Source organism: Gavialis gangeticus, unplaced genomic scaffold, assembly GCF_001723915.1.
Source record: "Gavialis gangeticus isolate Ggan-Ray unplaced genomic scaffold, GavGan_comp1, whole genome shotgun sequence".
Taxonomy (NCBI): domain Eukaryota; kingdom Metazoa; phylum Chordata; order Crocodylia; family Gavialidae; genus Gavialis; species Gavialis gangeticus.
The window spans coordinates 44,033,508-44,042,728 of NW_017728995.1; the positions used below are offsets into that span (position 1 = coordinate 44,033,508).

At 41.1% G+C, this 9,221-nt stretch overlaps 1 protein-coding gene across 4 annotated transcripts in view; it reads left to right on the forward strand.

The window, feature by feature from the left end:
* TRIP12 (thyroid hormone receptor interactor 12) overlaps positions 1–9,221 on the forward strand; it is a 182,373-nt gene that overhangs the window by 73,778 nt on the left and 99,374 nt on the right. For all 4 annotated transcript variants that reach the window (XM_019503595.1, XM_019503597.1, XM_019503596.1 and 1 more), the window contains one exon: positions 5,130–5,276. In XM_019503595.1, coding sequence (XP_019359140.1) covers positions 5,179–5,276 — 98 coding nt within the window. In that variant the 5' untranslated portion in view covers positions 5,130–5,178. The remainder of the gene's footprint in view (positions 1–5,129; positions 5,277–9,221) is intronic.

The following is a 9,221-nucleotide window of genomic DNA, read 5'->3' on the forward strand; positions in this document are numbered from 1 at the left end:
CGCCCTCCCCACCCATGCCCCTTCTGTTCTACAGACTTACCTGCAAAGAGCTACTTTCCACACTGCCTGGCTGCATTCCTGTAAATCAAATATCAGATTGGTATTGGTTGATATGGCTGAATTAATAATTGGCTATCGGTATTGGCCAAGAAAATCTTTATCAGTACACCCCTACTCTTTCATTTTTGATTAGTTTCTTTTAAAGTCTTTCTAAGACTCAAATTTTTACTTTCTGAAGCTTAAATATCAGTGCAGTGGATTTTTTGGCTTCAATACTTCAATAGTGATCACAATATAAATCAAAGGTAAAGATGTTAACTTTGATTTATATTGTGATCACTATTACAGTAGTTCACTTAGAGAGCTCTTACACCAGGTTCTGAGTACTAATCAAATTCTGATTAATAGTTTTTAGTTTTTAAGAACTGTTTTTCTTTTGTGGCTTCCAAGATAAGTTGTTCTAGAAAGGAGTATCTCTGCATCTCACTCTAATGAGGTATTTACCCAGTCTGCCACCATTGCATGTCCCACTATGCAGCTTCTCAAATATGTCCTTTAGCAAATCATAGTAGTCTGTTCTTGTTTATACTGTCTTCTAACATACAGTGACGCTCCTCCAGAGGTATGTTCTATTCTGTCATTCTTGTATAGTTTACATTCTGGTGTGAAAGGATCCCACTGAGATCATCTTTCCACTGTTTCTCTCTGGAATCCTCCTTTTTGTCAATACCTTCATTCTAGTTCATGCCCTCCCTTTTTTTTTAAGGCTTCTATCTTTTGTAGAAATGCTTTTAAATTTTCCCCTTCTTATGTTTGTGCATGCCACTTGATCAAGTATCTGATTGTTGTCTTGTCACTTACATTTCCTATTTCCTCCTTATCCTTTTTCAAGAGCAAACTGTGTGAGGTCCCTCACCTAAAGGATTGCTTTTCTGCAGCTGTTGGCTGTCTCCAATTTTGAGTTTAAAAACTTCTCCACAAACTTTTTAATTTTTAGTGCCAGCAATCTGGTTTAAGTGGAGCCCACATTTCTGTACAGGCTTATCTTGTCTTAAAAGGTTCTCCTGGTTACTAATAAATTTTAAATCCCTTCTCTCTACTTCAGGAGTTGGCAACCCTGACATACATGGCAGTGTGGCACACGAAGGAATTTTGCTTGGCACATATACCTTGGGGCAGATGGTGGTGAAGTGGCTGTGCTGCCACAAAAAGAATTGGGTCCCTTGCACCACCCCTGTATGCTAACATCTTACAAATTGAGGCTGTGGGTGTTTTAGGTGCTCTGCCCAAACATGCTGCCCCCTGCCCTGCCCTGCACTATCTTGTCCATTAATTTCAGATTGTAGCTCTGTCTAGCTGGCTCTGCATATGGAAATGGAAGCATTTCAGGGAATGCTGACATAGAGGTCCTGAATTTAAATCACCTGCTTAGCAGCCCAAACTTTAGCCTCCAGGACTTCTCCTGTATACTTCCCTAGCTGTTAGTACCCACATGGACAATGACTGTAGACTCCTCCCTAGAAGTCTGTCTACACGTCTTGTGAGATCAGCTACCTTTTGCAAGGAAGTAACCATATTGTTCTTCTGGACACCACAGATCCAGTTGTGTGTTTTTTGTTTGTGTTTTTTTTTTTTTTTATGTGCATCCATTTCACTATGGCACTAGTGCTACCTGCTTCTTTCTATGCTGTGGGGTCCCTTCCCCTCCCTTGGAGATGTGTGTTAGTACAAGATACTATGACATCAGCAGAAGTCTTCCACATCCTTTTCCCTATCTTGGTTTCAAGTAAATAGATCCTCTTCTTCAGCACACATGGCTGCTGGATACTTAAGCTAAATGAACAATTTTACATATTCACTTTGTAAATTAGCTTAATTGATGTGATGGTTCTTGCAGTTCAATCCAATAGCATTTGACTACAAGGATACATAACAGACATCCTATCCAGGAGTAAAAGCACATGAGCAAAGGGTAGTCTTTAGTGTAACCAGGGGCTGTTGGACTATACCTAGCTAAAGTCAAAATGGCATCTGACTATCTTAATGCTGAAATTAGCTCGTGAGAAATCTGTGGAAAAACTGTCAATAAATGACTATTTAAAATGGATACTGAAGTCTTATTGCAAATTCAGATGTTCTATTTAAGACCAGTATACTATGCTGGATAATTGGCAACTTATCACCAATTTTATGGTAGTGTTGTTGATAATACCTTATTTTTTTGATTAGAGCTGTAAAAATGAACCGTACAATAAATAAATGCACTGAAAATGGTGCACAAATTAATAGCGTTGCAAGTGCCTCTCTTAAACTAGGCTGAGGTATGAGGAGCAGAGTGTGGTGTTTGTTTGTGGGGTTTTTTTTAATTTTTATTTTTATTAAAGAGTTTTCTTGATTTTTGGATTTGGGCAAACATTTGCAGAAGAAATTAGCTGCCATTCAGGTGTACTATATGGAATGGGGCTCCCCTGCATGGTGCTGAATAGCAGTTCATGGCACTTGCAGAACAGTGTTCTTGATCTTCTGTACAGTTTGTCATGTGAAAACATTTTTATTTTGTGTACAAAAATCAAAATTACTTTATTTTTCAGGGTGAGGTGCTAACATGGAGGGCCAAGTGAGCTTGGCTGTCCAAGCAGTACTGAAAGCTCCTGTGCATAGAACAGTTGTTTATACCTGCATCATTGTCCTCTTCTGACTCCAGTGTTGCCCTTCAAAGCTAGCAGTCACAAAGTTCTCATTGGCTGGCCTTAGAAGAAGAAACTAGTGACTGATTTAGAGTATACATTTGAGATACTGCTGTTTCTCACCAGTCCTGGATGATTGTTGGAATGAGAGCAACTTTCAGGACACACACTTATTCCAGGAGTCTTAAACAGTGTTACTTTCTGGGAAATGGGTGCCAACTCAGTCTTGGGTTGAAGCTACTCCTTTCCAGAAGGTGATTCTACAAATACCCTTACATAACTGAAGCTGGAACAAGCTATACATATCTTCTCAAGTGTGGTAGTGTCTTAAATTTTGCAAGGGGAATAAGACAAGAGTTGAAGGCCTAACATATTTAGACTGGTAGGAGTCAAAGTTTAGAATTTTATTTCAGTAGGCTGAAGCAATACTAATAGCCAAGGTGGCTTAGTAATCAGTATTTCTTGTATCTGTTTCACTATAATCATAATGGAAGTATAAAGATCACAAAAACATTGAGTTGTGAGGAGAACTGTCCAGCGTATAGAATGGGTAGGCAAAATGAAGCCCATGGGCCAGTCTTGCCTGCCGAGTGATTTTAATTCAGCCTGCAGTGGGTCCCTCAGCCCCACCCAGCCCCAGGCATGGGAGAGTAGCTGGGGTCATGGCTGGTCTTGCCACCTCCCAGGTGCACAGTGGGGCTGGGGTGGTGTGGCAGCCACACTTGGCTTCTTGGCAGCCCTGTTGGCAGTTTCTCCTTCCAGCTGCTGCTGCCAGTGTTATCACTGCTACCAGACTTGCTCTCCACACCTGTCCACCCTGCACCCACCACTGGACCCAGCTCCATGGACTTGGGACTCCTGCAGGCAGGAAGCACTTGTTGGGTAGATGGAATGAGGCTGCTGATGGGCAGGGAGTGGAGCAGAGTGGAACAGGCGGGGCTGGAGTTGGGATTGCGAGGCAGTGACAGTGTGGGGCCAGGGCCTGGGACAGAGCTGCAGTCTGCTTGCCACATCCAGGAGCAGTGGTGTAGACAGGATGGGCCAGAGGATCAATTCCCCCACCTTGCCGTGTCAGCAGTTCCCTTCTCCTAGCCCTCAACAGCTTCCCAAAACTAGGTGGTTCTCCAGCCCAAATAATTGCCTATCTCAGTACAAAGAATCTTTTGGGCAAAGGGTGAGGGCTGTTGCGAAATATGAAAACATCTGCTCTTCACAGTAACTTCAGTGGCTCTTTTTAAGTTCAGAAGTATACTTCTGAGCTCTTACTTCAAAGCTGAGAAGCTTACCAAAAAAAATGAACAGGCGTTAGCATTTATGGCTGATAATATAGGCAAGCAGCAGTTCAAAACTCTGGCTCCTTGGACCTTCTCCAGTTTATTTCCACTCTTTCTAGTTTCATGTAGAATATACTTTTTTTTTCCTTCCCCTTGTTGAAACTATCACCTACAATGTATGCGTTTGTGTGTGCACACGTGTAGGTTTTAATATTGAAGCTGGAGTCCATAAGTAAGGTTTGCTGGCGACAATTCAGTTGCTGTAAAATTGCCAATGCAAAATAGCCTAGTTTGGCATGGTGTAGAGTAGTTTTCCTTCCTTTGCTTAGGAACTAAGCAAGCATGAAGCTTTGAAATGCCTTTGTCTTCTCTTCAAGGACATTGTAGGATGTTGTTGGTTCCCTCCCCACCACCTTTAGAGGTTGCTGGCAAAAATGTCTATAAAAATGCTGTAAGCTTTCATAGACACTTTTAACCTTTCCAAGACTGAATGGTTTAAATCATTATGTGCCCATGATGCTTGACTTTATTATAAGCTTATTAACTTTTCTCAGGTTTTTATAGTTCCTCAAACTGAAAAAAATCTGAATTGGGATTTCTGATTCACAGATTGGTCTCTTGTCCTGAATAATTCCATATATAAATTCACTTTTTTATGTATGTAGAAGTTGCATAAATATGACTACCAAAAAGTCTAATTTTAACTACTATACTGTAAACAGTCTTCCCACGTAAATCTTATGCACCACTTCTTAAGAATTGGCTGAAGTACAAGTGTGCTGCCTGCCTCTGTAAAGCTTACCATGTTCACCAACACCATTGGTTCATGATAGTTGCTGTCTCAAGTTGCTGTTTGAAGGCAGTTTTTGTTTATCCATAGGATATCTACAAACACTAAGTTCTAAGTTGCACTTATTTTATGTGACAATATCACTGAAAAATGATCATTGTTTATAGGATACGAGTAGTAGCTATGCTAATTAAGAAATTTTTGCTCTGTGTCCTCACTTATGATGTTACTGTTTTCTTTTGAGAGTAGTAGTTAACCTGAAATTGAAGACTTTTTTTTTTTTCCTTCCATTAAGAGTCTCTTCTTGCTTATTTAATAAAGGTGTTATTTTTGGAGTGTCCTTATCTGTTTCATCTGAACTTTTTTTCCCCCCCGCAGTGAATGGTAGTGTCTAGAAAGGGTATGTCCCTTCAGGAGAGAGGTGCCAATGTCCAACCGGCCTAATAACAATCCAGGGGGGTCACTGCGACGTTCACAGAGGAACACTGCCGGGGCCCAACCACAAGACGACGCAGTAGGAGGAAGGTATGATGTCTTTATATTTGTGTTGCTAAAACAGTTGTGGGTGGGTTGGTATGGGTGTGTATATACATGTGTAGCATGCACATGTAAACAAATTCCAAATTGTCTACTTCTCTAGTACCAAAAAGTGGAGATACTTTCTGTGTGGCTTGTAGCAGCACTGCAGCTGGTACTTAAGCCAAAAAGATTGGAAGAAGAAGAAAAAAAAAATCCAACTTAAAGCATTTGAGCTACTGTAAAAATGTAGCCTCATGAGTAGGGGTCATCCCAACTCGAGGCAGCGGCTGGCCAGTTTTGCAGGCAGATTGCAGGGCTGGCTGCCACTTAGGAGCTTATTGTGGTAGGTTGCTTCCTCCCCCACCCTTTCCCTTCTCTTCCCCAGTTCTGGCCAAGGGGCCCTGCTTCCTGCCACTGATTTGGTGGAGAGGGCTGTCTGTCATACGGCTCGCCCTTTGTTGCTGGTTGGCTCATGGCCCTGCTGATTGGAGTGGGGTGGGGTCACATGACAGGCAGCCCTCTCAACCAATCAGTGGGGAGAGGCAGGGAAGGCAGCCTGCTCATGCCTGGTAGCCCCTTTTTGTGCCAGGCTGCGCAGCTGGGAGGACTGTTGGCTCCCAGTGGGGAGCCAGCACTTTATTTTTAATAGATTGCCCAATTTCATGATTTCCACAAAATCATGATTTGAATAGGTCCCTACTCATGAGAGGTTCTGATTATCTGACTTAAGTATCATAATCCTGTTTGTTTGCAGACTACCAAAATAATAGTATTTCCATTCTGATCAGTTAATAAAAGTGTTTTCTTCTTTATCCCCAGGAGATGGAGAAGTGAAACTGTTGATTTTCAGATAGTTGACCCCTTTAAAAGGGGACTAGTGAGTGACATTAGTTGTATGGAGTATTTTTTCCTAGCAGATGAAGAGTTTTTGTCTATGGAGTGTCAGGAAAAAAAAATTGTGACCTGAGTGGGGGTTACCTTGATTCAAATTAGGTGTTTGCCCACTTTGTTTCCTAAAAATGCATCTTTGTATTTGAGGCAACAGGAAAAACTATTTAGCAAGAGGGCTGCATAATAAGTGCAGTACTGTATGTACAAGAGTTTCTTTAGGAAGGCATGTCACATGCTGGGCTACTAGTAAGTTCCTTCTGTGATATACTGCCACAGAGCTGTTGCCAGCTGGCTTCCATAACCATAGTCCTATCAGTTAAGTGAACCAATGGTCTAAAAGGTTTGTCTTGTAAAGTGCAGTATCTCTAATGTGTAGCGCAAGATTGTGTAGGTCCCTACAGACTAATTAAAGCACAAAGGGAAGAACTTTTTTGAGGGGAATAAATCTGGCCTATATGGCTGCATCCACACAAGTGTGAATCTTTGATACCCTTGGCACAGCTAGCAGCGTGACACCTTGTGCTGCTGTTAATTGTCCCCAGGGAATACCTGTGGCACGTGCTGTCTGGTGTGTGGCAAGTTATCCTAGGTGGGGTAGGGGAGGTTAGGGTCAGCACTGGGCTGGCTCCAGCAGCCTTGCCAGGGTTCCTGGGTCCGTAGCAGCAGCAGTCCTGCTGCTCGGAGTGTGGCCAGCAGCCAGTGCGTGGCTCCAGCTGGCAAGGCTCCAGTTCTGAGCACCACACACTGTCCACACGTGTGCCATTCTGCTTTTTCTTACCCCTAGATATCCAGGAGCCAAAATACCTACTGCACTGCTCCCTTTCAGCATGGAGAACAGCTGAACATGTGGCACTGCAGACATGTCTGCGACCCCTGCATGGCTGCACTTATCTGAACACGGCCTGTGGGTGCATCTTTCAAAAACCCCTTTACCTTACTACTTTTTATTTGTCTAATGATCTCCAGTACTCTTGGTAGCCTTGTCAAGTAGACTGCCAAATACATTTATTTTATAATGTATATTTCTTTTATACTTCTAATACTTCCTTGCTGGCTTTCATAATTTATTTACATATGAACCTTGGTTGTACTTGAGCATGATTTTTTTGGGTGGTGGTGTGCGTCTTTGTAGATGCTGCTGGACAGTGCCAGTCTCCTGACGCAACATGATATATTCCAGTGTGAAAGATTCTTTTTGTTGTAGTCGGAAACTGGATTGTTATGTTCTAGTGTGTACTGACTTGGAGATTTTTGCAACTAATCACAAGTACTACTGACAGTGACCTAATTAAGTGGGTGGCGGTGAAGACAGGTACTCTACTGAAAAATTCTTAACACAAAACTGTTTGCCTCCAACAGTGCACTTTTAACCTTTTTATTTTTGAACTAGGAAGTGGAAAATGGAAAGTTGGAAATGAGTTAATATCCCGGATTGCTTTTACAGTCTCAGTATTCAAATAATCTGCTGGTGGCTTTGCAGTTTGCTTTGATAACAGAAGTAGAAGAGGTGACTTCCTTGGTTAACAAGACAGAAATATAATGTATGGAGAGCCAGGGTACATCCATCCCAACACCATCCCCTCCTGAAGCAAGATTCTTGCATCCAGCTCTATATATCAACATGCTTTCCTACAAGACAGATACTGCATTGTAGCTAGCTTAAATATAAAGTGAAAGAAAGTGGGTGTCCTTTAATGGGTAGTTAACTTTTTTTTATTTTAATTCTGAGCTCAGAATTCCCAAAGGGAGCTTGACTGTTTTGTGATGTGTACTGTCTCTAACTTCATAGCAGAACGCCAGGGAGAAGCTTTACTCTGAATCAAACGGGAATGGAAGAACTTTAGGGGGAATACTTTTTTATTATAATCAAGGTCCTTGTTCAGTGTTGGTGACTGATTGTTACTTCTGTTGTCACAACATAGTGTCAGAAGATAACCTATTTTTAACCAGTATTAAGAGTACTTAAGTTTCAACTTTTCACCCACTTCAGTCATATTCTTGAGACTACTTGAGTATAAGGAGCACACCACTGAATTTTGAACTGCAAAAAACCTTAATGCAATTCTAATACATAGGTTTATTCTGTAACTTAAGTAATGAGGACCAAAATCGAAATGTGTAGGTACTTACTGAGAAATAACTTATTCTTGCATAGTTATGGACACTTCGTTCCAGAAAGAAAATGTAATGTAATTGTTCCTTTAACCTGGGGTATAGAGGCTTGGAAGAAAACCATCTGTATTAACAAGCAGGTTCCTATCCCTTCTTTCAAGTCTACACATTCCAAAGAGATGGATGTGTCAAGGGAGAGCATGGGACAGACTTGCCATCTAAAGCAGAAGGCAAAAAGGAAATTTAGAAGTTTGCCTCAAAATATGGTAACTTGAGGCATGTACCTTTTTGGTTGGATTGTTTTGTGAAACTTGTGTCCAAAAGCAATGTTAATAGTTTCATCTATCTAGTTTAGCACATTAATTGGAAAGATGTTCTTCTTGTCGACTATGTGTAAGGGTAAAGTCAGTCTTAAAATGAAAAGCACTTTCTGAAGTACCCTTAAAGACTTTGAACAAAATCTCACCTAGGTTTTATATTGCCCGTTTCATCCATAGAACTGGAAGCACTTTTAAGGTTTATGATTCTTATTCCCAGTTAGAAAAAAAAGGTTGATATTCTCCAAGGCTTGGAAAAAATAGAAGCTCTTATTGTGTCAGTGTGGTTGTATGCATGGGGCAGGATTCAGCTGTTCCTGCTCTACTTTCATTAGGATATTTACCCACTCATGGAGATGTTTGGAAGTCCAGTATAAATAGCTCTTACACTTCACTAGTAAAAACAAAACTAAACAAGTGGGATTTGCAAGAAATTCCAACATCAAACTAGTCACACACACCATGAACCATTCATATTAACAAACAAGGATATTAAGATGCATTTTAGCTGCCAGGGACTAGGCATTGTGTTCTGAGATGCAGGTATTTTACAAGACATAATTTTTTCTCACATGTTGCATGCTACCAAATAGAGTATGAACCTCTGCTTTCCAAAAAAAAAAAAAAAAAG